The sequence below is a fragment of the Aspergillus lucknowensis genome, assembly GCF_044049455.1.
Source record: "Aspergillus lucknowensis strain CBS 449.75 chromosome Unknown BJX67scaffold_1, whole genome shotgun sequence".
NCBI classification, from domain to species: Eukaryota; Fungi; Ascomycota; class Eurotiomycetes; order Eurotiales; family Aspergillaceae; genus Aspergillus; species Aspergillus lucknowensis.
In genome coordinates, this window is record NW_027263545.1 from 472,503 (window position 1) to 485,795 (window position 13,293).

Below are 13,293 nucleotides of genomic sequence, written 5' to 3' on the forward strand. Positions count from 1 at the left end.
TAGATAACGCCCTCTAAATGGCACCCCTGATAATTCGCCGTCCCTCATTGCAGTCCGTTATATTCCCTCAAAAGCTTTTTCATGTCCCGGGACGGCCTTTTCCCAGACCGTCTCAAGTCAGCCTTGACCACCGTGGGAGTGCTACCCCATTTCAGTAAAACTTCCATGGCCTTTACATCATCGGCAGCAAGAACCAGATCCACGGCTGTCTGGTGCTCCCGGCCTGGAAAGGAAGCTTTGGCGTCCGCTCCCAAGTCCAGCAGGTGTCGGATGAGTATTTGGCGATCGCGCTCGCCTGTTCGGTTGAGATGTAGCTCCAAAGGAGTCCGATCAAGCCGATTCAATTGGTTTGCGTTTAGCGATCCTTTCCCCCTCTGCTTTCTCTGAAACAATTCTAATATTTCAGTCCTCCTGTTCTCAGTGGCAAAGTGAAGACAAGTGTTCCGGTCTTCACCCTGGAGATTCCAGTCCGCCCCGTGGCCGATCAAGATCTCCGCAGTGGAGGAATGACCCTCCCTACAGGCATGCATTAGCGGCGTATTGTTCCTGCTGTCCCGCTCGTCAACTTGCGCACCCTTTTCGATCAGAAACTGGACGACCTCAGGATACCCTTGTTTCGCGGCGTGGCAGAGCGCCGGGCCTGCGGAGTAGCTATCGAGTTCTGAATAGGTTGTGATACTTCCGCTAAACAGGCCTTTGAGCTGGGTCATCGCGTTGTCTTCAACGTCTTGGTTTATTGCAAGGCGCACGGAGTCCGTAGAATCACTGCATTGGGAGTTCGTAGAACTACTGCGTTGGGGGTTCACCCTCGCAATAGTTGCTCCTCCTCGCGGTGGTTCGACTGCGACCGCCGCGCGAGGTCGGTGTTGAGATGGTCCTTGGCCGTCGCTCTCCGCATCTAAGATGTCATCTTGATCAAGAGAGCGTCTTTGGCAGGGAAGGACAGACCAAGGAGGATTCAAAGATGCTGTCGTGGGCGGGAACTCTTCTTGAGGATTCAGAGATTCTGTCGTGGGAGGGGACTCCCCTTGAGGATTCGTGGTCGGTTGGTGCTTTTGACGGATACGCTGGAGTTCTGCTTTGAAACCCTTGGCGGTTGGCCTACTATCCCTGTCAATGCTAAGGACATGTTTCAACAGGGCACCACATTCCTTCGTCATTTCGCATTCAGCTTTGGAGAAATCGCCCAGCAGTTTCTCGACCTGCGGATTGATGTCGTTTCCTCGATAGAAATAATCATTGCCGTCGGGATCGTCCAGACGCAGAGATTCGTCGAATCTCCTCAAGCCATCAATTCCGCGTCTTTTCCGACAAACTACCCGAGCAAGGATGCATCCCAGGGACCAGACGTCGCTGTATGGACCGTACTCGCTATCCGGTGCCAGGTGCTCGCCCTGCCTGGAAGCTTGGAACACCCCAGCCCGGTCGTACGCTGACCCTGATGGTCCACGCCCCGAGTCAGCTTGATGGTGGCGGGAGTGACCAAAGTCGGTAATCATCCAACGGCCGACGCCTTTACACTCTGCTTGCCGCATGACCACGAAATTATCTAACTTAAGATCTGTGTGGTAGATGATCGCCCCCGTGCCCGAGCCCGAATCCTGCAGGAAACTCAGGGCATCGGCCAGGCCCTCGACCTGGCCAAGAAGAGATTCCAGGGTGATATCATCATCCATTTCCCCGTCGTTACCTAGGAATTCTTTCAGGTTGCAGTCCGCGGCCTCCAACAAGTGGCTGTACTCTGTTTTAAGGCTGATCATGGCAATGGGGACTCGGATGTGATCATGCCGCCGGAAACTATTGCTCAGGTAGTTTGAAATGACAGTTTCTTTGCTGTATCCGATTTCGCTACGAAAGCATTTTCGAGCAAGGAGCTTGGGCTGCGGGGACATATGTGTTAGCCATGGCCCGCTTGAGTTGGGAAGCCAAGTACACAAAGGTCAACTCACTGCGTCATTGGGATGCCCATGTTTGTCGATATACTGGCCTGCGGCAATAGTAACCTCGGTGACCGTCCCGCTGGCGCCTGCCCCAAGCATTCTCCCGTCTTTGTCGAGACAGAACGGCAACCGTATACCCCTGGGTTCGTCCACATACTTCTTGCGCTCCGCATTCTCTCCGTTGTTCATGTCCTTCTTCCTGGACGTGATGACTTGACCCTCTGTGATGTTTATGGGGTTGAAGATAGGGATGGAGGTGTAAAAATTCAATCCCCAGGCGGGTCCCAGAGACTCTTCCAGTTTCTCTCTAGAGAGGCTCATCACTTGATCATCTGTAGTCCCCAGTTTTCCGTGGAGAAACAGGCCCGGAAACTTCTCCCACTCGTCCCACAGGATTTTCACCAAAATCGAGAACGTCCGAATTAAGTGTTTCTTCACGAAGTTGATCTTGTCCCCACCAAAGGGCAGCTCCATCTCCGACGCAGCCTTTGCCAGTTCATTGTCTGTCCAAAAGTCGCGGAGAATCTTCTCTGTGATGAATTCTTGGCCCCTCAAATCTTTGTTGAGTAGTTCTTGTGATAATCTCCCCGCGTAGTGTTTTGCCGCGTCCCTCGCGCGCTGAGATTTGTGGTCTTTAAACGGTGAGAGGAGCCAAGAGAGCATTGCTGTAGCGCTGTGTGCTCAGCTACAGCATGTTCAAGTGAGAAGCTGTGCTTGGTTAAAGAGGTTCCAGAGTGACCGGGGTTTTCGTCATCATGCTGTCTAGCCCGTCCCGCAGGTTAAAGAAGGGAGAAAAGATAAAAAGGAAGAAGAAGGAGGAGGAGGAGAAGAAGTTGGAGCGTCTGTTCATTAGGAGTTGAGTCACGGGCTCAGAGCCGCCGCCAGCTGTCTCAGCGGATGGGGCGCCGAGACAGCTCAGGACGAACACCTACTCCACCACCAAAAATTACTGGAAAGAGTGAGATCAGTCCAAGGGAATCCTAGCAAGGGAGCTCATTAAAACAAGGAAGCGCATTGAAACGAGGATGAACCACCCCTCTCCCCCTCTCCCTCCCCCACCCACCCCAAATGACGTGGAGACGAGACGTAAGACCGACTCGAAGTGAGACACTAAAAAAAGAAAAGAAAGAAGGGGAAAGGCAAAGCTTGGAGACCCGAAAGTAGAATAGTTTGGCCAGAAAATATGACATCTTCATAGGTTGCCAAACATCTCGCGTTTCAGCTTTGTCGAGGCTCCATTTCCCCAGCCCTCCTCCCCAGCATTCGCGCATCACATGCACAAGAACAAGGAATACGTTCGTCACAGCAGCAGGGAGAGACGCTTCCAAATTCTTCGCTGGGACACTTGCGGGAGCTTTTGAAGGTGACCTCGGGAACAGCCATGGATGATGACGTTCAGCCAGTCATCTTGCCCCGGCTTGAGCATCGGAGATCCAGGTCCAGAGGCCCACGCATGCTGTTGCCGATCCTGATCTCTGGAAACAAGTGATAGGCATGGAATGGGGAATCAGCTTTCAGGAACAGAGCTGTTTTCCCCACCGTCCTGCCTCACGCTCTGTGCCTGGCCTGATCCAAAGTTCGTCCCAAGACTCGGTTCGATTTTGCCGTCGATGATCGCCCAACTCCCGAAGACTAAGTCCTTAGCACACGACGAGCCGCGTCAACCGCTCTGATTTCGATGCTCACTTTAAATCCTTCCCTGTTCTCAGGGGATCCTTCCTGGGCCAGAGAGAGAAGTCGGTCGAGGCTAAACAGGTTGATGAGTGAGAGTCTCTCCTCGAGGAGGGTAAATTGGACCTCTCCAAAACGAAGAGGAGACAGAATTTCTTGATCCAAGCAGTAATAATGCAGCCTAACCATTACGGCCCAACTCTCAACTCCCACATGGAACTGTGCCGCTGTCAGCCCGACATGTTTTGAATAGCTGACAGAAAAGCTGTGGAATGACTGAAAGGTGCTGCTCTACTGGCAGTTGGCTTCCCACGAACCTCTCCCAAAGGTATACTGGTGTTGGTGGTTATTGGGCACGTGCGGCGCTACACTTTATAGAGACCTCAGGCATCCAACATTCACCATCCTCAATCGATCGGGGTTAGGGCTACAAACCTCCCCACCCCACCCAACGAAGACGAGGTCGTGGTCCCGGAACTTAGAAGCGTAACCCAGGAACTTATTGAGTATCTAGAGGAGATAGATCCGTATATGTGCTTTATCTGATGGAGTTGCGGGACGCGAGGCCGAGGATTTTTGGCTCTGGCCTCGGTGAATATGTATCGGCGTGAGGTAAGGAAGCAAGGGCTTGGATGTGGAAGCTTTACGAGCCTTCTATGTATCGACACAACTTTAGAAGGAATTATTTGGTCTGTCCTATGTTCAGCAATGTTCATCAGCTAGCCAGGAGGTTATAATGCATTAGGCTGTCCAATTTCCGCCGAATTCAGATGCTTCATACCTCAGCGCTGGAGGATTGATTTTCCGTCCGTGATCGGAGCTCCACAGACCCAGCAAATCAAACTGGAATTGTTCTACAAGACCCGATTTCGTCGTCAAGATAGACGTACTATGAATGTAAAGAAATAAAATGACACAAAACCAACTTCACCTCCTCCCCGCCGGGATCCTGGAATCCCAGCTCTCCACAATCGACCTCCTAACAGCCATGTTCCCGTCGCCCGGCGAGCTCGAAATCTCGGCATCCGCCATGGAGTGCGTGGAAAAACTACGCGAGTGGTGTCAGTCCCCCGAAGTAGACAGGCCCAGACCGTCGGGGATACCCTCGACCATGCTCCTCGCAGTCCACGCGCCAGTGGCTGAGGGGTCAAAGACAATCCAAATCAACATCTCCATCCCGCTCGTGTGCGAAGATCCAGACCCAGAGACAATAGACGCACCAGAACCGCCACCACCGCCACTGAGCTACTCCCTCCGCCAACCAGCCTGGATGTCCAAGGCCGAACTCGCAACGCTGGCAGCCCAGATGCCGACAGACGACGTCTTCGCCGCATTCGTGTACCTCCGTGAAGAGGCGACCCCGTTCCTCGAGGCACAGCAACAACCCCAACCCCGGGATTCAACCTCCGGGGATAGGAATACAACAATGAGTACCCCCCTGGTCCGCGTCTGGTTCTACTTCCCCTCCCTCTCGACCCGCTCAAAACGAGACGACTTGGTCACCCATGCGCCGGACTACTCGCTGACCGGGTTCGTGCTAGCCGGAAAACCGGGCGTGCTCTGTCTCGAGGGTGTCTCGCGGGATATCGATGCGTATATGAGCTTTATAAAGACGCACTCCTGGGGCGATATCCCGAGCCACCAGAAGAAGGTTAGCGAGCGGTATCGCGAGACAGAGGGGGTGGTTAGGGTATTTGATGGGATGGAGGAGATTACAGATTCGTTGGGGGAGCGTGGCGGGCAGAGGGCGAACCGGGGGGATATGCAGGCGTTGGAAGGGTGGTTACGGGGGAAGGGGTTGCACGGGGCTTTTGATAAGATTATCTTTTAGGTTATGAATTCGAGTTGTGGTTGATGATATACGATGCATACATATCTCGTTGGATAGCCCTATATAGTTCCTTGAAGGGACTCCCTTCGTGAGATGCTGCTAGTAACCGCAGGGTGGAAAACAGGGCTTCCCGTCCTTAGCTGTACTTAATCCATATGCGAGCTGGTTGATAGGATAGTGGGTGGCCACGTGTAAATCCCTGCTGTTATATGTTTGTGTTCACCCCCTTTTTTTTCAACTCACCAGGTTTAGCAAACGTGGGGTAAACCACTGGAGCTGATGCGGAAATATCAAAATAAATCTCATCAACATGATTGTTGTTCTGAGTAGTAGTACCACCGCGCGCTCAGGTAAAGTATCATAGATTCAGGGACAGAAAGCTATAATATTCCTATACTAAGGCTTGTTACACTCAGAGAGTCCCATGCTTCTTGTCTCACCTCCACTACTGCTGTCATGCGCAATAGGGTCATTATTGTTGGAATCCTTATAATGTTCGTGGTGATGATAATGGTGGCCGAAACTTCAATCACTTGAATACAGCCCGTGCTTTCGTTTTACCCAACTGACGTCGATGCTAAAGTGACCTGAATATCCGGCAGACGGCGAAGCGTGGCTGTGGCCGTGGTCGTGCCCGGTGCTTATATCCGGGCTGACTATCTCCCAGTCGCGGTCGAGGTGCTCATTGTTATCTGGTTGGTCTTCGGGAGTGTCCTTCGTTTTTCCATCTCCTGTCCGCGTAGAAGGATTCATATTATACCGGGGATTAGGGTGGTGAGGGCCTACTTGGGCAGCGATGGTTAGCTTCTGGGGCGACGAATACATTGGCAGGACAAAGGATCACGAAACATTGTTGTTTGTACTTGTGAGACTGCCAGTACACTCCTCCTGCAGCTTTGGTTGACAACTATTATTTGTCTCTCCTTGAAGTTTGTTTTTCAATATTTGTGCATTGAACATCTGTAGTAAGTGGTATTGCGTGCTGAGGATGATGATATATTGATGTTTGGGCGTGGAGCGACAACAACGTGAGCAAGCGAGCCAGTCTGAAGTTGCTGGCTGAGCCAACCCTCTTGGACCAAACAACACAAAGGGGCAGTTTCCAGAGAGTAAGGGCTACTACACTACACGGCGTTCATCATCGCTACGATTTAGCTCGTGCTCTATTGACTAGATAGGTCTTTCAGTATAGGTAAGGACAGACTAGGTCACACACACACACGCGCGCGCGCGCGCGCAAACCCCTGCTTGTTTCAACTAACTACCTTAACGCCTCCAAGAGCTTTGATGTCAGGATGATGCCAACCCTATCCACTCGTCTGCTCTCACCCCGGACTCACCATGGTATATCGCCGTCGGCAAAGATCCCGATAATATAGGGAAGTAGAGCTGGTCGTCCTGTTCTCAGTCCTGATGAGACGTCGACAGATAGGGATAGTCCAAGATCAAACAGGCTACTTGATTCAGAGCGTATGCTGACCTTTCTGAATGATCGCCTCAAATGAGACGGTGGAATTTCCTACTGCTATGGATTTGTCAATGTGGAAAGCCAGCGATGAGTGTCCCTTGGTGCTTTTTCTATCTAGTTTACTGCTCTATTCTCTCTCCATGGCCTTCCATGCACTTGATTTCCAGGTCAAGGCTACACCTTACATACCTTGCCTAGTATAGCCTGTACCTTTCCATCCCCATTCTCGAAGAACTTCCCCAGTGACGCAATCTCGCCCGTGGACATTCCCCTGCGATAACTAGCGACCTCCTTTAGCCCCTTCGCGTCGCGCGACACCTTCGTGAAGGCCCCCGCGCCGAACAGCATGCCCAGCATATTGACAACCGCCGCATCCGGGTTATTGACCGTATCATAGGTCGCCAGGGCAGCATTTCCCAGTTCACCTGCGATGGCAATGACCCTCGCCAGATTCGCAAGCCCCATGCTGGCTGCAATGCCCTCGCCGACCATCGGCACAAACAGGAAGGCAACGCCCAGAACCAGTAGAATTAGATTCTCCATCCGCTTCCGTTCCTCCTCTTCCTCGGCTTCTTCTTCCTGCGCCCCGATTTCCTTCGCCTTTGCCATGCTGTCCACCGCTTGCTCGAGCATGAAGATCGCAGGCGCGTACGCGACCGCCGCGTCGCGCGGATCTCCACCAGGCCAGCTTCCGCCCATGATCTCAAGCGCCGTAATCTGCATCTCTGAGATCATCGTGGGGATGTTGGGCAAGCCTTTGGTGACGATATCCTTGGGGTTGTCCACGACCATGGACTCGTTTTTGCTCGGCCACCCGGTGAAGCTGAGCGTGTGGCTGGCCGGGGGGCGCACGATGTAGTTGTGCGTTGTGATGGAGTAGTCGTCGAATGTGACCCATTCGTCTAACAAGCCTGCTTTGACGAGGCCCTCGGAGAAGTATTCTGCGTCGGGGACGGTGAGGTCGGTGGCGTCGCGGTAGCGGCCGAGCGGGTCGAGGTTGTCCTCCCACGAGGCGGCGCAGGGGACGACCTCTTCTTGTTCGGGGAAGACACAGTCGAAGTCTGTTGGGCCGATAGCGGGTTAAGTTAGCCAGATTTGAATTCCCGTTGGGCCGAGGAAGAAAAACATACACTCCATCCCATATCCAATGTCCGGTATAAGCTGATTCTCCTCGGTGGTACTCCAATTCCACATGAAGGCATAAGTCAAAACCGACGGCACCACCTTTTCGATATACTTGACGTAATACTCGAACATCTCATCGTATCCATTGTTCACGTCCGTGTAGTTGTCATACGCTGCCTGCAACCGGCTCAGCAGCGTATTCATTGTCAACGGCCCGAGACAGTAATCGGGGAAACTGTCCTCGTTTACCGCCGCCTCTAGTGCATCTAGAGAGGGAAATATGACGTTCGGGCAAGGCACATACTCGGCCCAGTCCTCGCCAATCTTCTCGAGGTCGCCGGTGCCGTTATTGCCGTAGGTGCGATTCAGGTCCACAGCCCAATCGACGCTTCCGCCGAAGTTGAGCGAGTCGTACCAGTCTCGTCGTGATTCATAGCTCGCAGGTGAGAGCCAGGAGACCCATTGGTTGTCGTTGTAGATCTGTTCAACGTGGGAGTTCTGGGTTAGTGGTACTCTCCCAGTCACAATTCGGAGAAAGAACGTACTAAGACATCGCCTTCATCCTGGTATTGGCTGACAGTGACATTATCGTAGTTGTCATCACTATTGGCCAAACCGAGAAGGCTGAAGATCTCAACATTTGAGAGGTATCCAGCACTGCATCACAGAACAGTTAATCAAAAGATGGGAAAGAGGCAAGGCGGGGAGTTTACATACGTATCAGTGCAAGCCCCCTTGGTGGCACCAGATTCCTCCCCGGTAAAGGTGCATTCAGGACCCCTGCAGGATGGGTCTGTCATCTCGAAGCTGCGGCCGTAGAGAGCAAGACCGGGCACGACTTTGTTGGACGAAATTCCGGCCTTGGTGATCATGGCCAATGTATACTCGGTTTCGGTCTTGTTGACATGGCTGCGGAGGCAATTTCCGTTTGGACAGCCCGGGCTGGGTGGTTAGGTTAGTTAAGTAGGTTCATGGCGACTGACTAGCCAGATGGGTGGGGGGATGAATCCATGAACTCCGACTTACTTGACGAACTCGTTGTCATAGTCCCATTGTCCGTGCAGATCGTATGTCATATAAACATAGTAGTCCTGCTTTGGGGTCACCGAGGGATTGGCTTGGATGATATGGCAGAGTACTTACAACGTAATCATCGTACTGAGTCACCGGGTCGAACCCCTTGAGATACCAGTAGGAGGCCGGTAGGGCCATGGACATGGACTTCTCGTCTGGCAGCTGCTCACGCACGAGCTTGAGGAACTCGGCATAGTTCTCACCCGACTTAGGACTGTCGGGGCTGATGCCCGGGATATCTTGGGCCTATATTGTTTAAAGCCATTTAGTCTTTAGTCATAGTTATTTACCAAGAGCACTGCACTCACACCAGGATACTCCCAGTCAAAGTCCACCCCATCCAAATCATTCTCAACAACAAAATCCACGATGTTAGCCGCTAGAATCTGGCGATTACCATCGAGAACCCCATTCCGGAAAATCTGGTGCGTGTAAGGGTCCGTCGAGAACCCCCATCCGCCAAAGCTCATGATGCGCTGGATGCCCTCCAGTTCGAGCAGCCCGTCGAACTGCTCCTGAAGGCCGCTGACATCGACGTTCCAGTCCTCGGTGATGTTGCCAAAGGCCCAGTGCACATGTGTGTAATAGTTGTCCTCTGTCATCTTGGAGACGTCCATTTTGGCACAGCTGCGGTCGAGGTTCCAGGCCTCGAAATACCCGATGCGCCGTGGGGACTCGGAGGGGGTGTCGTTGTTTGTGATCTCCGTGCCGCAGTTGGAGATGCATCCGTTTGTGTCCGTTTTGGCGGTACCGGGAGCTCTGTTGTAGATGTGGTCAGTATAGTATCATCCTTGAGATTCATTGGGCTGAATGCAGAGGGCAATTAGTACCCGCCATCTTCTGTGGTGTTGGTGCAGAACTCGGGAGTGATGCCGCATTGGCCCCAGACGTCGCAACAGGCGTTGAGAGGACAAGGGTTCAACTCTGCCCAGTCCCACGTCGAGCCCTCCTTTGGCATTTCTGTTCCAGGAACCTTCAATACCACCAGTCAGATACATGAGCTCCTACACTCAAATGAAGAAAAACCAACCTGCGGCCCGCAAACAGCCCCATCCACCGCCGAGGGAAACGGCGGCCGGCCCTCACTCAGACAGATACTCTGCCCAAGCTGGAGATTATTACACCCCCTCCAACCCCAGGTCAGGGAATTATAGCCCGGGATATCGCTGGCGAGCATCCTATTTGCTTTGGCGATTGTGTCGCACAAGTCGTCCGTCTGGACTATGTACACGTAGCAATTACCGTCATCATCGGGCTGGGGGGCAAGGGAGCCCTCGGTACAGCAGACATACTGGTCTACTTGAAGGGTGTCGCAGAAGTCGTCGGCCGTGTTGTAGGTGACGAGCTCCTCCTGCGTGATGCCACATCTATCGGCTAGGGCCCAGCAGCCCTCGCCCGCTCGGACTTGAATGTAGGAGCAAGCGCCGCTCATTATGGGCAAGGGATGCAGAGAAAGAATAATACGATGGTTGCGCCCTTGGATGGAGGGCGGAAGTGGGCCGGGGAGGGGGGGGGGATTTATGCGACAGTCTCTGCTGGATTTGTCCGTCGTCGACAAAAGTCCAGTTGACAAGGAGTCAAGGACGTTCTGCCTACCAGGCAAGAGCCCCAGACCCCCCTGCAGGGTTTTGATTACAGGACTTCGGACTGCACCATGAAGTGATATAAATTCCGCAGCTGCAGACTCGCTTACCGAATAGGGCAGGTGCTGGTCATTTTAACAGGGATTCGAAATTATAGTACATATAAATCGCTACGGGGGGAGACTTCGCAAGGGTACCTTTCAGCTGTGCGGCATTTACCGCATTTACCCAAAAGGGATTTGCTAGGATAATTGGGATAAGTCCAGTTCAGGTTGCGAGTGATAGTTAAGGGGCGTCGAATGGCCAAGTCATTGCTAAGAAGAGAATATTTCCGCCGCGGCGGCTTGTTCTTAGTTCTGCCTGCACATTCAAAGCCATGTACCACACAAAGAGTCCATCTCTGTTGTTCCTCTTCCTGCTAACCTGCCTGGTCGCCCATGTCTCTGCCAGCAGGTTAGCTGGACGGTACCAGGTACATTGACATAACCCAATATTCCCCTGTCTGCCTCAATCAAAGCTGATCACTCTTCATTTTGAACAAATCAAGACAATGTACATGTGGTACGCCTACCGCATGGACATCCAAGCCTTCGGCGTGCGCGACGACATGATCGCCCCGAATTGTTTCGGCACCGTCCCAGACGGCACCTGCTACTTCGACGAATTCATCGACTTCCTGCAGCGAGACCAATACAAGCTAGACCCGGGGCAAAGCACCTCCGTGGGGAAATACTTCTGGCCCGACGCGGTCGAAGCGGCAGCCCAGCTCCAGAAACTGACCGTACAAGGGAAGGAATACGTGCCAAATGCCGACCCAAATCATATCTTCCTACCGGGCACCTTCACGGCCACGAACCCGCGCAATGATGACATCCTCGGTCTGATTACAAACCGGTTCCAGGCGGCGCGTGCGGAGCTGGGGGACGAGGCGTTGGCGGAGGGAGTGGAAGAGTCACGCGTGGCGATGACGGCGGCGCACCAGGCTCGGCTGTCAGAGAATTCGGGGGAGTTGGTTAAGGTTGTTAATGACTACCTGCGTGATGTGGCAGGGTTGGACTTGACGGTAGAAGAGAAGACGGCAACGGGGGTGGATGGGTCAACGTATACGGATATTGATATAGAGAAAGCGATGCAGCAAAATTCGGCGTTTGCGCAGCACTGGGGGGGGTTTCAACAGTGGCTGTCGAAGCAGAAGAGGGGTAAGAAGACGATTGAGGGGAGAACTAGGATGCATTTGGATGCCATCCAGGGAGTTCAGCAGCTGAGCGCGCGAATCCACGGGGATAGCTCATGCTAGGGTAGATTGAAGTGAGATGTCTATTTACAGAGTCTCGTACAAAGTCGAAACATGACAAAAGGTTGCATGACGGGGGCTCTCTCCTCAGACCCAAAAACAGCCTTGACTGCATCGCATAATTCCTTTTTTCCCACGGCCAGCTGCTCCCGGCGGAATTCCGGGGTGAGTGTAACATTCTGTCTCCCGCCCAAGGCTAGAAATCTGTCGATTCCGGCCTCGTCGTCTGCAGCAACAAGCTGCACGCGAGCATCGGATAAAAGGCCAAAGAACCCCGCCGCGGTCTCTACATCGGTATGTATAATCACCGGCGGTAAAACGACAACCCTCCAGCAAGGCCATGTGCGCATTAGATCGGCAAGCTCAGACCGCGTCCACCGGAAGTGATGAGGGTTCGTCGGATTGTCCCCAAGGTTCTGAAATACCTGCAGGACCGCAATCATGATTGAAGCCTGTTGCCGTCTCGTTCGCGCCGCATACCACATGATGCAGCGGATCGGATCCCCCCAATCGTAGGTCTCCCGCTCGATATCAGCCCAGGGCTCCCAGTTGACGTGGACTGCGTCACGCTTTTTATCTAGCCACGGGCGAGGAAGCATGTAGGGGCCGAAATCCAGGATATCCTCCATTTCCGCAATTCCTGGATCCGGTAGCGGCTGGCGACTACCACTTTCAAAAGCGACGGCTCGTGACTCGCGGCAAACAAGCGTGATTAGGGGAGGAGCGATGTTCGTTGTGGAGATCTTCCAGTTGACCGTACATGGTGGGCTGTCGTCCTCGTCCCAGAGAAGCTCGTCTAGTTGCTGATCAACTTCCATGACTCGGTTTGGGAGGCATTCGCGCCAGATCATCAACCGAATCTCGATAGGGAGCCTGGGGAACAGGTGGAATGTGGTGCTGGGGGTTGACATGTCGACTCTGGATTAAGGATGTTGAATGGAGAGCCCCTGGAGTGTGAATTTGAAACCGAATTCCTCGATCAGCCCCCTGGCTGAAGCTAGTGGATCATCATTTCTTCCAACACCGGGCGCTTACCAAGTTCTCTATCAGTTACTTCAGAGGGGGATCAAATATCCAGCTGTTCCAAGGTTTTGAATAGAGACTTCTTTTGGGGGAAATCGCCACTCCACCCAAAAGGGTCAACCCTTCGTAGTGAAGAGCAAGTCTGGTTGACATCTTTGGATCTATATTCAACACTCTACCCTATTTACGGTGTACCAAGCACAAGTCCAGAGCAATTCTCCATCATACCTCATATTTCGAGTTATACCGTCCTACTCCATCCTGACCCCCCCTTACTGTGAGAA

The 13,293-nt window shown here is 53.0% G+C and overlaps 5 protein-coding genes across 5 annotated transcripts; 2 read left to right on the plus strand and 3 right to left on the minus strand.

Moving 5' to 3' along the window:
- Positions 1 to 44: 44 nt before the first annotated feature.
- On the minus strand, positions 45 to 2,603 carry BJX67DRAFT_376218 (uncharacterized protein; the record flags this gene model as incomplete). The annotated part of the gene is made up of 2 exons (XM_071031834.1): positions 45 to 1,880; positions 1,950 to 2,603. The coding sequence occupies 2 exons, from the start codon at positions 2,601 to 2,603 to the stop codon at positions 45 to 47; spliced, it is 2,490 nt and encodes an 829-aa protein (XP_070891375.1).
- Positions 2,604 to 4,477: 1,874 nt separating this feature from the next.
- Positions 4,478 to 5,442, plus strand: BJX67DRAFT_386807 (DUF1115 domain protein; the record flags this gene model as incomplete). Its single annotated transcript, XM_071034135.1, has 1 exon — positions 4,478 to 5,442. Exon 1 carries the CDS (start codon positions 4,522 to 4,524, stop codon positions 5,440 to 5,442), a length of 921 nt encoding a protein of 306 aa, XP_070891376.1. The 5' UTR covers positions 4,478 to 4,521.
- A 1,582-nt stretch (positions 5,443 to 7,024) lies between these two features.
- On the minus strand, positions 7,025 to 10,541 carry BJX67DRAFT_386809 (putative class V chitinase; the record flags this gene model as incomplete). The annotated part of the gene is made up of 9 exons (XM_071034136.1): positions 7,025 to 7,971; positions 8,041 to 8,515; positions 8,581 to 8,692; positions 8,753 to 8,977; positions 9,062 to 9,126; positions 9,179 to 9,355; positions 9,418 to 9,868; positions 9,940 to 10,082; positions 10,140 to 10,541. 9 exons carry the CDS (start codon positions 10,539 to 10,541, stop codon positions 7,085 to 7,087), a joined length of 2,937 nt encoding a protein of 978 aa, XP_070891377.1. The 3' UTR covers positions 7,025 to 7,084.
- A 701-nt stretch (positions 10,542 to 11,242) lies between these two features.
- BJX67DRAFT_376221 (uncharacterized protein) lies at positions 11,243 to 11,979 on the plus strand (the record flags this gene model as incomplete). The annotated part of the gene is made up of 2 exons (XM_071031835.1): positions 11,243 to 11,891; positions 11,942 to 11,979. The coding sequence occupies 2 exons, from the start codon at positions 11,243 to 11,245 to the stop codon at positions 11,977 to 11,979; spliced, it is 687 nt and encodes a 228-aa protein (XP_070891378.1).
- A 30-nt stretch (positions 11,980 to 12,009) lies between these two features.
- On the minus strand, positions 12,010 to 12,897 carry BJX67DRAFT_386811 (2EXR domain-containing protein; the record flags this gene model as incomplete). The annotated part of the gene is made up of 1 exon (XM_071034137.1): positions 12,010 to 12,897. One exon carries the CDS (start codon positions 12,895 to 12,897, stop codon positions 12,010 to 12,012), a length of 888 nt encoding a protein of 295 aa, XP_070891379.1.
- Between the last annotated feature and the right edge of the window lie 396 nt (positions 12,898 to 13,293).